The 20,467-nt window shown below is 42.9% G+C and overlaps 1 protein-coding gene and 1 long non-coding RNA gene across 5 annotated transcripts in view; one reads left to right on the forward strand and one right to left on the reverse strand.

The window, feature by feature from the left end:
- PRDM5 (PR/SET domain 5) overlaps positions 1-12,067 on the forward strand; it is a 158,354-nt gene extending 146,287 nt beyond the window's left edge. For 3 of the 4 annotated variants that reach the window (XM_054694518.1, XM_054694520.1, XM_054694519.1), the window contains 2 exons: positions 2,170-2,274; positions 9,825-11,552. In XM_054694518.1, coding sequence (XP_054550493.1) covers positions 2,170-2,274; positions 9,825-10,082 — 363 coding nt within the window. In that variant the 3' untranslated portion in view covers positions 10,083-11,552. The other variant, XM_037509503.2, reaches the window with a different exon arrangement.
- LOC119242756 (uncharacterized) overlaps positions 1-20,467 on the reverse strand; it is a 78,430-nt gene that overhangs the window by 27,973 nt on the left and 29,990 nt on the right. The gene's annotated exons all lie outside the window — the stretch shown is intronic.

A 20,467-nucleotide genomic window follows, 5' to 3' on the forward strand; every position in this document is an offset into this window, starting at 1 on the left:
GTAAATAAACCCTGTCGCTTCTTAACTACATGAGCACAGGCTATCTTTCCACTGTCTTATTTCTTAGAATAATGTTTTACACTTTTCAATGTACAGGTTTTAGTTCTTTCGTTACATGTACTCTAAAGTATTCTATTTTGGAGGTAGTTGCTTTCCTGATTTATAATTTCCATATAGAAATGATACTGGTTTTCACTTATTTAATCTTTAACCTGCCACATTACTATACTATTCCTATCTTTAAGTAAATTTAATTCATTCTTCCCAATTTGGATAAAATTTTATCTTTTTCTTGCCGATTTGCTCTTGCTATATCTTCCATGGCATCCTGAATAGTAGAGGTGATTATTTTATTCCTAACCTTGGAAGGAAAAGCTTTTGGCCTTGCACTTTGTTTGCCACATGCAACCTTTCTTACACTGTTTTAATGGTAATAAGATTTTACTTCCTGTCCAGTGCTTTCTTGGTGAGGACTGAGCTCATCATGATTTCTGTCCTGCTGGTGATGGTGGAGTCTGTCGCACTTAGTCATTGTGTATATGGAACCCCCTCCTGTCCCTGGACTCAGCCCACCTGCACGCGCGGTGGGTACACGCCACTGTTCCCGCCTCCCCATGACCCGGCCGGCAGCTCTGTGCTCCACCCTCACCTTCGGACTCCTGTCCCTCTAGTGCAGTCTGTCTCTGAAGGGCAGGAGGGGTTTCAGCCTGACCCCCATGATAAAGCATTCAATTAGTGGTGTCCCATTCCTGGCTAATGGTTAGATCTCCTATTGTGAGCAAAGCAGGAAATGGCTTCTGTCGCCATCTGGATGACATCCTTCTCATTATTTCTGTAAAAAGTGGATTTAGGATTGGATTTTAAAAACGTAAGCTGCATGGTGTTCACGAGAGTTACTCCTCGTAAATAAGGGTATAAAGACTGTTTGCAATTGAAATGATGGCTCTACCAGACACATACTAGAGACCTATACTCAGAAAATTAATATAAAGGTTGAAAATGTATTACAGATAGGAAATTCACTTTAATAATGACAATAGGTCCTGGAGGAAAAGAACTAAAGTGTCAACATTTGCAAATGAAACTGATAGAATATACTGTTATGTCCTAGCTGTACACTAAGAGGCTGTCTATAATCATACTGTTCTATCCAGAGATCTAGTACTAGTTTCTGCATTCAAAATTAATGTGTAGGAGCTACATGTGTTCAAATAATGAAAGTGGGAACTAAAGGTTGATAAAGACCTCAGAAAAACAAACTATTAACCTGATCTTAAAATGCAAAATGCCATGTTTTACAGAGAGATCCTTCCATACATATGCAGTAGAAATATAGACCAAGGTAAAGAAAGCTAGCCCATACCCAACATGCTGATATTCCAAGGTGGGGTGTACCAGTGACAAGTGACGGGAAAGCTTATCAGTCAGTGGACAAATAAATATCTATTTGGTGACTTATGTAAGGACTTTTAGGTATGAAATTTTCAGTTGTTTTCATTTTAATATTTGAGATTGTAACAAGTTTCTAATATTAAATACTAAAATGAAATTTAAAACATAAACTACAACTTGTCTAGAGGACATGAAATTAAAACCACCGCAATAATTTTCAAGATGTATTTGTAAAACAATTTCCTGGTAAGTTCACTTTAAACAAATTCTTTCATCATCCAGTAACTGAGCCGTTCTGTTAACGTAACTATTACATTTACTTCACAGTTCATTCCGAGCTTTAAAAAAAAATGGGAATATAAGTTCTTGGTATCAAAGATGGCTAAGGAGCTGGCATTTCTTCTCCTATTTAAGATCAACTATTTAAAAAAATGCCTCATTAAATAAACTAGGTTTTATAAAAGAACAAACACCTGCGGAGGAAAGAGACTAAGTGACAAAATCTGTTGAAATTTGGTTCTGAAGTTTTCCTTCCCAGGATTTCTTAGACAGTGAACAATTCAGATCAGGGTTCTGAGACTTTGGTGGTTTTGAATCATGCCTTTCATGAAGTCGCTAGACCCCAGCAACCGTTCACCATCTAGGTGGGCAAATGACTCCACCCGAGAAAGTATAACATCATGCGATGCAGAAACTGAACTACCCTGAACATAATCCCCGCGGCGGCCTGCGCTGCGGCCCCTCACACTCACAGCGGGCTCTTTGCATTGCCCGCAGGAGAAGCCCTACAAGTGCTCCGAGTGCAGCAAGGCCTTCAGCCAGAAGCGCGGCCTGGACGAGCACAAGCGGACACACACCGGAGAAAAGCCTTTTCAGTGTGACGTGAGTCGCCTTCTCTTTTCTTGGCCAACAGGGATGGGGGGGCTGGTGAGGGCGCTGTGTTGCTGTGTTTGTACGGTTGTGGTTGTGTGTGTTGCAGTGCTGGTCTCTATCTCTTAATGTCTTGTGCCGTTTATATCTTGGGATGGCAGAACCCACATACCCACATGGTAGTGATTTGACTCATCCGAGTCTACTGGCAGCAGCTAAGCTCTGATTTGCTTTAAGCTGTGTTTGCACCCTGTCTTAACACAGTTGGGTACTTTCAAGATAGCAGTGCCTGATGATTCCAGGCACCTGTCAGCGCTGACGGCTTTAACAACTACTGACAGTTAAACCGGAGATTGAACGGGTCAGGTGTTCATTATTTGCTTTGTACAAGGCAACGGCTTCGAAACTCTTATGTTAAAATAACAGGCTGCTAATTGGGCCTCCCCGGTGGCGCAGCGGTTGAGCGCTGGGTTGTGAAGCTGCCCGCGGCCTCCGCGGCGCTGGTTCGATTCCCGGCTGCTCCCCGGCCACCGGAGGAGGGTCCCACATGGCGCGCAGACCTCCCCTGCGGAGGAGCGCCGGTTCAATGCCCGGTTGCTCCCTGGCCTGCGGAGGGACAAGTCGCACACTTCTCCTGCGGAGGAGGGTCCCGCATGGCATGCAGACCCCTCCTGCCGCCCGCTGCTCCCTGCAGCAGAGTGCTTTGGTCCCTCTGTCTGCTCTGTTCCCCGCTCTGGCGAATTCTCTCACCCTCCCGCGCTTCTGACTGTACCCAGTGCTTGTATAAACAAAACAAACAAATAAAAACATGCCTCCATTAAAAAAAAAAAATTTCTGCTAATTGTTTGGATTTCCCGCTGTGGCGTTTCAATTGAAATGAAATTATCTTAGTGTGATTGATTTAGGGAAAAAGAATGGTTTCTCAAGCAACAATGTCACCCTCCTGTGTGTGATTGACAGAGAAATGACCCAGGTATGAGCCAAAGCACTTGGAAGCTTATTTCTGACCCTAAAATAGCAAAAAGTGTATTACTGCAGCTCAAGTGGAAATGCGTGGCCCTGCCGAGACCGAATGCTCGCAGAACGTTGAGGGAAACTGGAGCACTCGCCCCCACGGGCGGGTCCTAAGGGGTAAAGCTTGGGGTGAACCGTCCACATGAAAGGAGACAAACAAGCACGAGATGTCTTGTCCTTCCACGAAAATTTGGTGCTCAGGTTAAAGCAACCACGTACTCCCCTTGGGCAAGCTCATAACAATGCCTTTATCGACAGTGAACTGCTTTCAGGAAAGAAAGACTTGAAGACAAAGAAATGTCCAGAACTGGAAGTTCACCCCAGCTTAGTCATTGCCATTCATTTCATTCATTGGTGCCGCTTTTGTTGCACTTGTCATCATCATGGTAAAAACGGTTTAGGTGATTTAATTGCCCAACTGCACAGAGTAAGGGAGATCTGCAGTCTGCGCTGAGGATTTTGGTGACTTCATGCTACTTCCTTGCGTCATCGGGACCATCGTGTTCCCAGCATGCTATCTTCAGTCTGCTTCTATCACATTTATCTGTAGCTCAGACTATTCTGTTGAGTAGAGGAACAAGTTAAATGGCTCTTAGGCGTCTGTGAAACGCAGCACTCGGCAGCCAACTGGCTTGCGGTTCCAAAAGTCTCCTTCCTAAATCGCTCTCAAACCCATCACTTCCTCTCACTTCCCATTCCCTCTAGCAGAAATAGCCTCCCTGTTTCTTGTCACCTCCTGTCTCCAGTGTATGTGTGCTCCGCCTGGTCAGCCTGCCAACGTGAATTTTAATTCAGTGGAAAGTCATGTAAAATGAATTAAAATGAGCAAATTCATTTGCATTTAGTGCAGTGACCGTGTTGTGCAGCCAGCACCTTTCTCTGGCCCCACAACATGTTTTCCACTGCAAAATACAGTTCCGTGCCATGCCTCACTTACTCCCCAGTCTCCCCAGACCCTGGTAGTCCTCTGCTGCTTTCATTTCTATAGATTGGCCTGTTCTCGGTGTTTCCTATGAATCATGGTTCATGCTGTTTGTGACCTTCTGGACTGACTGCTTTCACTTAGCTTCATGCTCCCAGTGTCCATCTGTATGGCAGCGTGTACTGGCCTGTGACTCCTCTGCATGACTGCATGGTATCTCCCACTGGATCTATATGCCCAACTGGTCTACCCAGTCATCTGTTGACAACTGGGTTGTTTCTGTCTCTGGTTGTTGTGACTGTGCTGTGAGGCGTGAATGCACACATGTATTTGAGTCTCTCGTTTCAACTGTTGTGTCAAAGGTGATTCTATTCACCTGAGGAACTGCCCTGTTGTTTCCCATAGTAACTCAATACCATTTTATATTCCCACCAGCAAAGAACAAGGATTCCAAGGTCCAGCTCTCTCTCTAACCTAGGATTCTAACTCCTTTCTCCAAGGACTCTGCCATCTCCAAATAACCCAAAACACAGGTCCTATTATCTCCACATAAAGATCAGGAAGGCACAAAACAGAAAAGACACCTCTTTTTCTCTAATAACTGTCCATCATTTTACAATTATATTCATCATAGGGAATGTGAACTGGTCTCGCATTCTAGTTTTGATTTGTATTTCCCAGAGGTGTAACGAAGTCCAGCATCTTCCCATGTGCCTGCTGCTTGGCCATTTGGTATCATCTACAGAGAGATACTCACGTCCTCTTAAAACTGCTGTATTTGTCTTTTCATTCACTGTACAGTGTTGTATATTCCAGACATTTGCCAGCTTTGAATTTTCTCTCATTCTGTTGGTTATTTCACTTTCATGATATCCTTTCATTCACGAACTTTTCCATGTGAGTTAAAATGTGTGTATATAGCATTAAGGCAGGGAGTTCATTCTTTTTCAGCCACTCACTCTTGAATATGTTAGCTGTGGGTTTTCCACAAGTGACCTTTATTGTATTAACGAGGTTTCCTTTGACTTTCTATTTTTATCAAGACAATGTGTTGGATTTTTTTCACAACTGTTCTACATCCATTTTCAGATGCTCATCGTTTTTCCCTCTTTTCTATCAATGTGATTATTACATTAATTTTATTTTGAATTGTCATTTGGTCACAGGATAAATGGCAATTTGTCTCTGGATTTGGCTTGTCTGGGTTTTATTTTGCATTTGTATTTGTAAGGGATATTAGTCTGCAATTTTCTCTCCTTGTTTAGCTTTGGTAGCAGTACTGTTGACCTCATAGTACCATGACTTCTTAAATGTAAATGCAGCCACGTGCTTGTCTGACAACTTCTCACAACCTACAGGATAAAAATCCATCTTCCCACGTACATTTTTCCCTCTTGTTTTGGTCACTACAAGCTCTCGGAGATTGTGTACTGTTTCTTCCACCTACAAATTCCTTTTCATCTCCTGTTTCTACTCCCAGAATAGGTATAGATACAGATCGATCTACAGCTCAGTTCTTCAAAATGTGGCTCAAATGCCTCTTCTCTCATGAACCCTCCCGTAATCACTTAGGCCCAGACTTTCCTTTGTACATCGTTCCTCCAGCAGGCCATACCTGTCAACTCAGTATCTTTGCTTCCTAACCACATGGTGATCATTTCCAGATCTCTCTCTAGCCTACATTTCCTCGACTCCTTTCTCCGAGGACTCTGCTATCTCCAAAGAATCCAAAACACAGGTTCTATTATTATCTATCTCCATGGAAAGATCAGGATACGAGGGCATAAACAGACAGAAGGCACCTCAACTGATAGCATCATCTAGTTGAATTTGTATTGTGGGAAAGACACGGTGCTCCACAGTTCTCATGGATTCGCTCTGATTTCAACCTCTGTGAAGCCATTTAGGTTCACTGAGGCTGAGGAACTTCTAACTGAACACGGTAGAATGGTAGAATGCTAGTGTACACCCCCATGTGGTTTCTCCTCAGCGCCAGTAATTCCTGTCCCTGTTTGCTACTATTTACATCGCAAACCTGTCTCGCCTCCTTCATTCACAGCTCTTACTCTCACACCTTCCATCTCGTCCAGTAGCGAATCTGATTGGCTCAACATTCAAAGTAAGTTGAGAATCTGAATACTGCTCACACCTCCAGGGCTGCCATCTTAGTCGTCTGGAATAATGCAATAGTTACTTAACTGAGCCCTCTCCTTTTATTCTCTGACCCTAAATTTACTAGCCAGGATGATCTTTCCAGAACCTGATCCAGGCTGTGTGCATAGATAGATCTGTATGTGTGTGGGAGTGTGAAGATACTGCCTGTGTCACCATGGTGTGAAGTCCCCATGAGAGCTGCACACCCACCGTCCAGCTCACTATGGCCACACAGCTTCCTTGCTGTTCTCAGACACACTAAATTAGACGCCTCCATCGAGATCTTAGTATTTGCTATTTCTCCCGCTTGCTACACGCATCGGCTCCTCAGCTATCTGTAGGCCCTGCTCCTGTTTACACCTCTTAACCCTCACCCCATATACATCATGGCACTTATATCCACTTGAAATATTTATCCACTTGAAATTATTTGTCATCTGCTCTATACCCTATGACAAGAGTTTTATCTTTACTATCCACTGCTCTATCCCCAGGCCCAGAAAAATGTCTGGCGCATAGCAGCACTCCGTGAGTATGTTTGAATACACAAATTTACAAGCACTGTCTTACTTCTTGTCCAGCTCATTCTGGCTTGGAGTGGAGTCTAGTGCTTGCCCTGACTCCAGTTTCTCTGGCCTACTGGCTAAATGTGGTTAGTGTCAGTCTCTCTTTAGAATCTTTGATGAATTTCCACCAATTGCAGAGTATACCACCAGTTTCTAATTATGATTACTGGGATGTCTATGATTTGAGTTTAGCCCTCAAATGTAACTTCATCTTCAGGTTATTTCTGTAATGACATCCAAGCACCAGCCTCAGTGAGCTGTTTTTACTTCACATGAGCCTTCTTTTTCATACGTCTGTACCTTTCAACATCCTCTCTCTCCCTGGACTGTCATTCCCAGACTTAGGGCGTGAAAAGCCCCAGGTCTCCGAGCTGAGTTGACTGCACTGTCCCCTGGGCCGCGCCCAGTGCAGTGTTCAAGCACTTCCAGGTAGCTGTCATTAGGACCGTGGCCACCACAAGGGCAGGGCAGAGTATTCTAAATGGAGGCACATTTCTGTGCTAAATGTTTGGTCATTGAAGTTGTTTGTATAAAATTCTAATCTCTCTCCAGGTACTTTCCTAGGCTTTTCGGGCCTAGGTAGTTGTGTCACAGCCGTTTCTCAGCCTCTCTAGAGTCACTGAGGCTGAATCCTGTACTCACCGTCTCTTGGGCCGTCCCTACCTCATGTCCTGTGTGAAGTGGCTGACCTGCTAAGGGCAGAGCCATTAGCAGTGACTTCAGCACCTTGCTCAGTTTCCTTCCCATCTCTGCAGCTGGCAGCTGCTGTGATGTCCCCCATGCGACTGTCTAAGTGGACTTGCGCGTGCTGTCCCCCACCACACACTGGAGAGGAACCACTCCAGAACGCCCCCTTTACTCCAGAGAGGTTTGGATTTCTCAAAAGCGGTGTCAGCTGGCCAAATGGAAAATTCCGTCTATCTGTGAATTTAGAGCCTTTAATTATAATGGATCTTTGCAGGGTGAGGTAGACTCTGAACCCAGACTGACAGTTTAAAAACCCTGGGAGCCGCTGGCTGGGACTGCGACCTTGGGGCACCTGGTGGAGACCCACCATGTGTCAGTTTCCATAGGCAAAAGAGGGGTGATACTCCACTACTGCGCCTCCTGCCCCTCCATCTGAAAGGGGGGTTGTGAAGACTGACCGAGTTAAGGCTTACGAACGGAGACAGTTCCTGGCCCGCTAGCGGCACCTTGCTTGCCCCAAGCCCCCTCCCTGCAGCACACTGCGGAGAGTCAGATGCATGTCTCCTGCTGTCCCAGAATTCACGTTCAGGCAGCGTAGAGACATTAAGACAAATACAAGTAATGCCTAATTGGAGTTTATGATGCAGACTGGAAAAGAGAAATAAGGCGGCTGTGGAAGAGGGGCTGGGGAGAATTCCGAGAATGTGACTGTAAGTAACCTGAGAGCTGAGGTGTCTGAAAGGAACGCCTCGCGCCCACGCAGCAGTGTCCACCAAGGTGTGCTGGCAGGAAAGGGCCCGGGTTTCAGGGAGAGCAAGACGACAGATGCGGGGGGAGAACGAGGTGGATTCCAGGTAAATTGGGGGGGAGAATGGGTGGTCTTTCAGCCATGGAAATGCCTTTGAGTCTAATTTCAGCAGGAAGCTACTGACTTCGTATCCGTGGGCCATTTTTATTTTTTTTAATTAATTTATTTATACAAGCACTGGGTACAGTCAGAAGCGCAGGAGGGTGAGAGAATTCACCAGAGCCAGAGCGGGGAGCAGAACAGGCAGACTGAGTGAAATACACTGCTGAGGGGAGCAGCGGGCAGCAGGAGAGGTCTGTGCGCCATGTGGGACCCTCGCCAGCAGCCGGGGATCGAACCGGTGCTGCAGAGGCTGCGGGCAGCTTAGCAACCCAGCGCCCAACTGCTGCGCTATCAGGGGAGGCCCTGTGGGCCATTTTTACATGAGGTTTAGCAAAGCTGCCAAGGAAATGGACAATACAAAATGCATTTTAAATCTACCTTATGATATTTTAACTTGAAAAGTCTATTTTGAGTTTCTTCTACTTGAAAACCTGTCTAAGATGCTTTCCTTGATTTCTCTAGAAGTAGTCCATGATCTTTGGTGCAGTGAGGCTACCCAAAGTGATTTGGACTCATCTAGCTGCCTGTCCGGCTTTCTTTAATTCAGCAGTATGTTTGGAATCTCTACTGTTGCCCTCATGTTCCTCAGACTAGTGAGATTTATTCAAGAGATTGTGTTGATAGTTGCATTCAAGGTAAATTTTGTAAAGGAAAAAAGTAAATATTACTATGAGAACATTTAATGGAGGACTTTGAGGAAAGCTAGGCAGAAGCTAGATAAGGCAGGAAGACTGATTTCAAGAGGCTGCAGGGAAGCTGGTTAGTTTGACAAGAGCTGTGTCTGTGCATGGCCAGAGGGATGAGGATGAACATGGGAGACAGTCATTAGCCACGGAGCTGTTTCTCATTGTGTGCGGTTATGCTCCTATTACAGGGTTTTTTGGTCTGTCTCTATGCAAAACACAGGCAGCTATCCCAGGCGCTGTGACAGTGAAACACCCTGACAATGCCAAACGCTCTCTGCTGGGATAGAAAGTGTATCAGCCCTGAGTAACAACCTCAGAATGGTGGGAATAGTCTAGGCCTTGGTTTCTCCAGTGAGGAGCTGCTGTGCTTCCCAGGCAGCCAGTGAAACACTCACTAGGGTATGGAAAGGACAGATTACAACTTTGATTTCTGTTTCTTGTATCTCCTAAAACTAGGAACATTTCAATCATTGAATAGAGGACTTGGCTATGGTGCCCTTACCTACTTGGTCACTGTCAACCGGCCTGCAGGGTGCAGCATAGTGCTGAGTGCCCTGCGAGGGGTGGAGGGTGACTCAGTGCCGGAGGGTGGCTGAACAGTCTGAGTTGCTTGTTTGTTTCAGCTCACTGTGAGGACTGCAGTTAGGTGGAGATGCAGCTTAACATGGGAACTGCTTTTAAGTAAAGGAATCCTGTACCTGAGGCTTAACGCAGTAGTCAACAGTACTCAGCAGGCTCAAGGAAGCAGCACAGGAAGAACTCGCGCCCACCTCCTCCCAGACACACCAAAATCTACAGCTAAATACCAGCCTGCAGGAGTTGCCCTGAAATGTGGACGAATTTGGCTTCCACAGCAAAGGTCAAGGCAGCACCCAGACTGAGGCAAGAAAGGGGCACTCAGCAGAGGTGCTAGGGCAGCGAGGTGCAGTCAGCAAGAGTTCTCTCGGGCCCAGAACTTTTTCCTGGGGAGGGTTATGCCCTATACCCCAACCCTTTTGATCAGCACAGTGAACATGAGCCCCAACCCCGACTGATGGTGAGAGGCAAAGCAGCGATGGAAGCTCAAGGTATGTAGACTGAGAACTAGCCCTCAGGGTCCAGGGTGGCACCACTGCTAGGCAGACTCTGACCACCTCGCTCACAACAGCACGGGTGGGCACCATTGTCATATCCACCCTGCACACTAGCCTCCTGAGGCAAACCCCTCAAGTGAGCTCCACCTACCTTGGCAGAGTAACTCAAGTCAGCTGAGAGCCAAGTGACAGCTAGCGATGGGGTTCACCCCTAGCCAACAAGCAGCCCTATCTGCCTTCTAGAGCTGGGCCACACCCCTCCATCCAACAGGCCACCCCCAAACACCTCCAGCAGCCTGCACTACCAGCACTAGTAGTGCAGTGGGCTGTGTCCTGCCAGCGCCCAGCTGTCACAGGTGTCACCAAGAAAGGCGGCGTAGCCAGCTAGTAATTGGCACCATCTCATAGCGTGTGCCGGCCGCTTGCCCCTACTAAGCGCGCCACACCCACCAGCACAGTAGGCGCTGCCCTTGCAGCAGCCCCGCTGCGCACCACCCTGGGCTTGGTGGACACGCTTCTGCAAGCCACTTCCACTTTCTTTTTCATATTATTCAATGTGGCATTTTACAACGAATGTGCTTTGCAAGAGTTAACGTAAATAGAATTGTGATTCACACCCCACTTTGAGGTTTTGGTATTAATATTTGCTTACTGGAATTCCATTTTATTTCCTTTTATGATCCGACTAATTATGTCTCCCATTTTGTCTATTCATTTGACATTTTTAATTATTGGACTGTTGAACGTATGTTGAGCCTGGCTGCAGTATGGTGGAGCTTTCATGATATAAACTTGTTCATTCCTTATTAAGCGAGGATGTATAAGAAGTAAGCAGTTGTAATAAGGGGCAAGACCTTTTTCTTCACAATGGGACTAAATGGAAAGGACTCCCGGTGACTTAAGTTTTCTGCCACTCATGCCTTCAAGGGGAGAAATCTACACCCACAGGCATTTTGTTCAAGAGATTTAATATGAAATTGTCAAAGTCCAGGTGAGAATGATGTTTCCAGAGGTTGCTACTCTAGGGGGAGTTCACGACAGCAGGTGGGGGTGCGGAGTGATACACATTAAATGGCCCTAACTCTAGGGAGCTATTACTAATCTGCTTTTTTTTTACCCTTCAGTTTGGTTGTTGCATGTGCATTTATGTCGCAAGCAAACTTGTGTTATTCCTGTCAGCACGTACTTGATAACAGGATTCTGCATGATGGGTTTGTGTAAATGGTAAATGGGTGTATCTTCAGGTTTTTCAGTGCAATACTGGGTTCTCCGGGTCTCTTCTAGGTTTGTGACTTGGCTTTTAGCCTGAAGAAAATGCTGATCCGGCACAAGATGACTCATAATCCTAATCGTCCGCTGGTGGAATGCCAGTTTTGCCATAAGAAGTTTACAAGGAATGACTACCTCAAAGTGCACATGGACAATATCCACGGCGAGGCTGACAGCTAATGGTCGCTGTCAAGGAATTAAACCATTCACAAGGGCTCCTGATCCGAAACCCAGACTTCTCTCCCGGTTAGCATAGCAGGAGCAGGCCAGCAAGTCCCCGGTCTCACAGTTCTTGCTCACTTGCCTACGTTTAGAGTCTGTAGTTGCCTATGCAAGGAAAAAAATAAAAACTCTGCTTTCACCAACAATTGCTACAAATTGGGGAAAAAAGGTACCTTTGTAGGCTTCACAAATACCACTTGTGCTGCATTCTACAAAAATGGTAAAAGGGATCAAGGCCCGTTCTCCTCCTTGGCCGTGTCCCTTTCATGAAGGTTTTTAACACTCTCCTTGAGGCCTTTTTATTTTATAGTTATCCTGTGTGTCTGTCTATGCACATGCTCGTTACTGCAGCTGCTGCTTAGTACCCTTGTGGCATCCAACTATTTCATCGCAGGTAAGGGTACGAGCAGGGGTTTTCAAAGCCTTAAGGCTAGCACATGGTATTTTGTTAAATTGACCTAAAGTTTACTTTTTAACAGCTCCCTACAACAGGTCAGGTTTTTTAGTTTATATATAGCTATTTGTTAAAAGAAATCAAATAGCTATTTATAAACTAAAACATCTATTGAAATGTTGCTCTTTTAGACAATTGTTAGGAAAGATGATTTCCTGTAACCATTCAGATACAGACATTCATGTCCTGGAATAGTTTTACAGGATCTACATGAAATAACCATATATATATATATATACACACACACACATATATACATATATCTGTCTATCCATATATATATATATGGTTATATATTTAGAAAGCCAAATATATACACACATATATATAATGTGTATATATTTGGCTCTGTATTTATATATATATATATTTATCAAGCCAAGCCTCCTGAGTTTATACTAGTCATCTTTAGAAATTAGCAACACAAACACACACATCCCAGCTAAAAATTGAAGCAGAGTAAGTCTCCAGTATTTGGTGACTGACAGCATGGTAGTGTAGTGGCATTACGAGTTAGGATGAACCTTGTCTTTTTACCCTCTCATTCCATGAAAGCACAGTTTGTTAGTGCAAACATAGTAAAAGACTTCCCAGAATCTCTGCATCAGTGATTCTCAAACATGTTGGAATTGCCCTCAATCATCTTACGTAATTAGGAATCTAGAATGAAAAATGTAAACCTGGCAATTGCAATGATTGAAATGATCACTGATGCTTAAGGGAAATTGAAACAAGCAGCATAATTTCCTCCCTTAGGTTAAATACTTTACATTGACATACAATGAACACCTTGTTTTGGAAAAAAGATATGATGAAAGGCAATAGTGATGTCAAAATAGCACAGACGAATCCAAAAATGCAGAGACCAAATGGAAGATCCAGTCGTGAACTTTGCCCACACAAAACCAGACCATGTCTGATTTTAGGGAAGTTAGGAAGTTGTCTCTCTAATGAATTAAAGGAAAAGGTTATCTGAAAATAGTTCTTTGAAGTCAGGAATGTTTATGCTCTGTTCCAGTTTTTAAAAGACAAATTCAATATATTTAAACTCCATGCAGGTCCTGCACTGAAAGTCACCAGAGGTAACTTTAAAAAATATAAATCCCCAGATTGTAACTTAGAAAAGATCTAACTGTAGGTACATGTTGCATTTTGTATCTGAAATTATACTGTATTTTATATAAAAATAGGTTTCGGTCTTTCTGTTTTAACAGTACGTTTTTTGATCCTGAAGTGTTTTGAATTTAACATGACAGTGTGCTTAGTATCACTGGAAGATAAACGGACAGCTGTAAAGTTTAGTAGTATGGAATATTTAAACAAGTTCTGTCCATCTCTTTGGCGACTACCTTCTGTCTCCCCATCATGTGATGAACGGCAAATCTGATAGAAAGCCAAATGCGAATTTGGTGTGATCTCGGATTCCCAAGTTACAGGGTTGCTGAGGAAGTCACCATTGAAACTGCATTGTCGCCAGGCTGCGGGGGATAGTGATGAGGGAGAGACGCAGGGTCCTCTCAGGCTTAATGAAGGTGGTACTACAGTCAAGGAAAATTTTAGAACAAGGTGGGGAAAGACATACTGGTACATCCTTTACAAAGGGCTGAAACTAAAGCAGGTACTTAGACTATTCATGCGCTCTCACCTTTAGCCACAAGATTACTGATAAACATTTTATCTCTGTTAGCATTTGTGTGCTGTAAGTCACTTAGTAATAACCTGAAGATGAGAACTGATTTTTTTTTTTAGGTTTAAGAAATTCATGACAAAGGAAAAGTCCTATAAACCGCTGGAGTACAGGTGCCCACTATGAAGTGTCTGTTTCTTTTCTTTCCTGCTGTACCAGATGATGGCTCAAGTACTTTGCCGGAAAGACCACACCCTCAGGTGCCCTTGAAGTCAGGGCTGAATAATTTTAAGAGGTGTTCAGTCATACGGGTAGAAGAGCTGCTTTTATAGCTATTGTCTTTGCCTATTAACGCTCAAGACAGCTGTGTGTCTTAAAGTACTCCTTGTTCAGCCACCCCTGTCCTCTTACTCCCTTCTGTCCCCACCTCTCCCCATTAATATTCCCTCCATAGCTGATCTCATCCATTCTTATGGTTTTACATATCACCTTGATTCTAATGAACCTACTCAATTTGTTTTTTGTTGTTTAATTTTACGAAGGATTCCTCTTCTGCCTTCATCAGTGTGTCCTTAAGGAGGAAGTATGCCTATACCTCTTTCAAACGCTAAGATTTTAGCATTAATATTAAATTGTATTTACATTTATATAAATGTAGCATTTGTAAATATAGAACTTCCCTAGATTTTCCTTTTATTGTAAATTTATTATAAATCATTGCCGCGGTGCTATCAGCATGGTATTTTACTGCCCAGCTGTAACTAGCACAGTTCTACAGTAAAATCCAAACGCACGTTTGAAAAGGTGTAATGAAAGAAGGAAATGCAGTTGCCATTACTCTCAGAGCTCAAGTTTTAAAGTTTATATGTAGGTGTTTCTACATCCGGAAAATACCACTGAAGTTCAGCCAAGCTGGTATCAGGGCAGTGTGAGAACATCAGCCTTCCCTTTCACCTCATCCTGGGCCAAACGCACCGGCATGTAAGAGGGAACGCCACTGGGAATGAAAAGCCTAACTTAGAGCAGCGTCTCTGAATACAAGGGTTTTCTGATCATCACAAACAGTAATGGTGCTAAAAGTTATAGCTTAAGTTTCAGGTATTTGTTGCTCTTAACGAGGTGTCTGTGATACCAAATAGCATCATCACGCCTCTCCAAGTAGTGGGTTTAGAAAAGCCTAGATTTCCTAGACCCATGAAATGTGGGCAGGAACACAACAGCTCTCGTATACGACAGTGCTCCTGAAATAGTGTCCAAATTAATTTTTTCCCTTTTAACAAAAATATTGAACATGATCAAACAAATGTTTACATTGGTTATAAAATAACCAACCTAAAATACATGATGGCACAATGTACTTCCTAATCCTGCCAAACATTTAGGAAATGTGGATGGATTTATTCCTGGAGCCCATGCCACATGGGCATATTACATGGCAGGAGGAAAACTAAGTTATTAATGTTAATCCATACACTGAAAATTGAGAACGGTATAAATGTAAAACTTAATCATCTAAATTAATAAAAGAAATTCATGTAACACATCACTTTCTGACAACAAATACTGAAGACTAAATGAGAATTCGTTGTATTTAGAGAACACTGTAAGTTTGCCTCTGCAAAAAATAGTATAAAAATGAAAAGATTCCAGTCCATAGTGGGCACTTGAATCATTCCATGACTTCACTTTTTTGTTCTGTCTTATTGTAGACCATCAGGTAATGCTATTTTCCTCAACGTTAATTTTACCTGCTTTCCTGTACCTGTTTGGTCATCCTTTTTTCCATTCTGGAAACTGCTCTGGATATGTCAATGTTATGTTTTTAATAAACACCCTATGGTAAGATTTCACTTTTTGTTTTTAGCCTGTCTGACAGTGCTGTGCGCTTTTGAGTCTGTGGCAATGGATTTACCCAGTGTGTCCCAGAGTTTCACCCCACCTCCATTTGGGTGGCTAACTGGGCTCACAGTAGAGGCTGTATTCGGATAGAGAGGTGCTTTATTTACACTTGCCATGAAATTCATCATCACCAACAAATGTGACAAAAGCCTGACACTGTAGGCAGAATCCAAGAGCTGCCTCTGTATGGCTATACCTGCTCCAAGGAAGCTGCTGACACACAGCTTGGAGGAGATTCCTTAAAGAGTACTGAGCTTTGACAGACTAGATAGCAGCACAACTGCTGAAACCTACAGGGAGACGCCACTGTTACTGAGATTGAGTTACTCCAACAGTGTCTATTCATTCTTTACTAAATGATGAAGCAACCCACATAAAGTAAGTGCAGTGGCCTCCTTTTTTTCCTTTCTAAAGTATTCACATCTGGAGAGATGGAGCTGCCTTCGATGGACAAAGCAAGGTCTGAAATTAACTTCTATAAAATGGAAGCCGCCTATTCCCTATGCTAAATAGGAACATAAAAATATAGAAGGAAGGGAGACCACATTTAATGGATTCTAACATTCATTTAATTGGCAAAGTGATGAAACTTATGGCATATTACATAGTAATTAGGAAGTCTAAAAAGTTAAGTTCTGTAGAAATAATCTCTACTTTGGACTCTGTCTTATAGCTGATTTTGTTGTGGAAATGTAATAATGTAGGGTATCTCTGAACTTGGTCGTCAGAGTTACCACATAAGTAACTGTTTTCAGGTCATCTTCTTCCTGGCATACAGAGCACAACTTTGCCCAGAACACAAACTAGAGCAGTGTCCAGTGCAACCCTCTCAGCGACACTTCCAGACTTTTCCTGCCCTGCTCACGTGCAATTCATTTCCTGTGCTAGTTCAGCTGCTGCTTAATTTTGGTGTCTCCACTTTCACCAGTTTTCAGAGTGACAAGTTGGTATTGTTGCTGAACTCAAATTATGATATTTAGGATATTATGTTGTGTCCTTTCTGTCTGACTATAAAATGTGAAATTGGGGCAGATGACTTCAGCTGATTAGGGTATTATTAGACTAAGTCTGAGGAGAGCCAACTGGCTTTCTACTGAGAAAAATTATTCCATAGTTTTCTGAGCTACAGATTATACTCCTAACCCAGGGCATATGGCTGGGTGCTTATGTGTCCTTAGAGAGGGGGTAGCATGGAGGGAAGAGTAAAAAATTCAAAATTATGTCCTACAGACAGAAGCATGACAATGTCCATTTAAAAATTAAGTGGCAAAAATTTCCATATCAGGATATTCCAATTTAAGAATTTAAATGTGGCCCACAACATGGTGGAAATAGAGAGGCTGGAATCACCCTCCACGCTGAAAACAACTATTAAAAAAGGCTGACATGAGCACATAGCAAAATCCACATGCTTCAAATCTGCTAGCCATCTCCAGGGAGTTCCAGAACTAAGGTTGGTGGCCTCTAGGGGAAAGAATGGGGCAGGGGCCATGTCAGTGCTGGGGGTTGACTTCCCAAGCCATGCCCAGGGAAACCCAGACATATTGCAAAATTCCTTGGAGGAATTTTTCTGATGCCAGGGTGGGCCCATGGCACCTGTGGGAGCTCTGCAGACTCCCACCCTGGAAATTGGGAATCCCCACAATTGGGGCACGGGCACTTCCTCTCTCACACCTCCTGTAAGAGATCAGAGAAAAACCAGGTGGAGCCAGGCCGGACTCCAAAAAAGCTCTACACCAGAAAGACTTGAGTGAACTCACAAATCCTCCAGGAAGCAAACCAATAACACGTACACATCCCAGGCCCGCAGAAGCAGAGGAAAGGGCAGAGCAGTAAAGGCCTTTGTGGGAGACCCAGGGTTTACTAGGCACAGGTGAGAGACATACACAGACACGCACACACACACACTTTGAGCCAAGTACAGGTTATTCCCACAGTGTGAGTCAGGTGGTCCTGACAGTAATAAGTGGAATGATGATAATTCAAGCACGCTGTACTGCTTATAACACAAGGCTAAGTGCAATGAACTGCAATGTAAAAGAAATAGATGCATCTGCACTGACTTGTACTTCTAGCATGGCGGGATATCAAGTATGCGAACTGTGGAACTGAGTGGTTGCTGGAAGCGCCAATGTATTATGTTAAAGGAAATGACACGCTTCTGTTGCCAGAAGGTAGACTGTGCTGAAGACCAATTCTAGGATTTGATTGCAAAAAGAGGCAAACTTGGAAAATTAAATTCACTACTTGCATCTTGACATAACTCCAACACCAGTTAGAGCCCTAGTGGGAAAGAGTGTGGCCCTGAGTTTAGGACTATGGATAATCTGGGATTGATGTGTTTGAAAACACTGAACCCAGATTTCCTTATATTCTTTTAACTTATACACGTGGTTCTCTCTCCATTTAGATACTAGCAAACACCCTCCCCCACCTGTTGCCTAAAGGTATCGCACAGGCATTAAATCAGGCAAATTCCTTGCAAGAAAGCACTTTGTGGCCCCAAGATATGCCATCTCCTTAGCTCCTGGCCCTTACTCCAGTAAATGGGGTCAAATGTCACTCTGGGCTATTTAGCAGAGTGCTGGGCATGGAAAAGGAAGAAAGTTAAGTTTTTTTCTGTGTAGTATTGTTATTTACTTCCAGGAACTGGAAGAGTGATTAAACTGGCCTTAGTGGTGCAGCCCCAGGGAGAGGGGAAGCAGACCCGACCCACATAAGTGAGAATTTGTTGATTGAGAGGAGGGACTTTCCGTACCCAGAACTTAACCATCCAACACTGGTATCCAAATCAGCCCTGAGATGCTTTAGAGATGGCTCCCTGGAGTTTAGAGAAAAGGATGGCCTACAAAAATTGAAGTTAGATCATTATCTCATGCCATATACAAAAATTAAATCAAAATAGATTAAAGGAATATCAGACCTGAAACTATAAAATACAGAGAAAACAACACTAGTGACATGCTCCTTGTTTTTGGATATAAAACAATTAAGTAGCTTACCGACAATGTCATAAAGGAACAAAAGAAATTATACCCAATTTTTAATATTCTAAGGTAGTAAGAAGGCAAGTAAATGAAATAATTGAAATTTTTAACATTTATATGGGGGAATATAAAAATAAAATTTAATATTTAAAAAAAAAAAATAAAATAAAATAAAATAAAATCAACATCATCTAAATTTTATCAGAACACATCTGAATATATCCTTTGGGGAAGGAAAAAAAAGAAAGCAAAACTTAGTAAAGTAAGCCTTCATTCAACCCCAAAGAGCAAGGGAAAGAAGAAAATGAATAAAGTACACATGATGATAGGGTCTCTGTCAACAGTTGCGCTTCTGTAAATGCCTTCAACTTTTATCAGGTAGAGATGGCAAAACTGTTCAAGGGTTCAGATGGAATAGCTACTTAATATTAAAAACAAGCAGTCACTCACTATAAAAACAATACATGGTAGTAAGAAAAGTGACCATGTGAAAGAAGTTAAGGTGCCCATAAAAACTAAAAGAAAAAAAAGGGGGGGCCTCCCTGATAGCACAAGGGGCGGGACACAGTCTATGGGACTGTTCACGGCCTCTGCAGCACGTGTTCTATTGCAGGCCAGGGAGCTACCCACATGGTGAGGCAGATCTCTCCTTGTCTCCCACCGCTGCCCTCAGCAGGGTATTTCAGTAGATCTGCCTGTTCTGTTCCCCACTCTGTCTCTGGTGAATCCTCTCATACACACACACCCCACCCCCCTGCACCTCTGGCCTGTGCCCCAGTTCCTGTATGCATAAATAAATCTTTAAAAAACAAACAAAAACTTGGAATAATGAAGGTCAAAGGGTCACTTCACAAATAATTTACATTGTGTGTCTAATAAATGAATTCCAGCAAAAGATCTAAAGAATTATCCAGACATCTTTAAAAAATTAATGAGAATATTTATAGGTGGCAAGAATCTTTTTCCTTAAAGAAAAGGGAAAACATTCCAAAAACACTATCTTTTTTATACAGCTATGTGAATCAAGTCATGTGGAATGCATGCAGGATTGGAGCCCCAAAGCAACTGCATATAGAGCAATAGAACTAAAAACAATATGTATTGGCATAAAAATAGACAAATGGGTGAATGGAACTTGATTCAAGTCCAGAATTTATGTACATACCAATACTTAATTTTCCCCAATCATATAATGGGGAAGGGAGAGCCACTCCCTGTACAAAAATTAATTCTAAGTGAATTCAAGTTCTAGATATAAGACCTTCAGTAAGACAAAAATTGGTGATACTTTCCACTACATCAGTGGTAGTATCTTTGAGACGCAAACCCTGTGGCAAGGGAAATAACAGCAAAAAACCAACAATTGGAATTACCTCCAATTAAAGTATTTTTATATATTGAAAGAAAATATGGGTAGGCTATAAAGACATCCTAATGAATGGAAGAAAGTGTTTACATATTAATAGCTGACAAGGGGTTAATATCCAAGATATATTTAAAAGACAATTCAATAAAGAAATAATCCGATTAATAAATGGGAAACAGACCTTAACATAGTTCTCCCCAAAGAGGATATCCAAAAGGACAACAGGTAAGTGGAAAAGTGTTCATAGTTTTTAATAAGAGCTACAAGCTAAAACCACTCTGACACATCATATCGCACCTATGAGAATGGCATATATTAAAAAGACCTCAAAAGACCAGAGCTGGAGAAGATGTGGAGAAAGAAGCCTAT

Source organism: Talpa occidentalis, unplaced genomic scaffold (genome assembly GCF_014898055.3).
Source record: "Talpa occidentalis isolate TD23 unplaced genomic scaffold, MPIMG_talOcc4v2.1 talOcc4.13, whole genome shotgun sequence".
Taxonomy (NCBI): domain Eukaryota; kingdom Metazoa; phylum Chordata; class Mammalia; order Eulipotyphla; family Talpidae; genus Talpa; species Talpa occidentalis.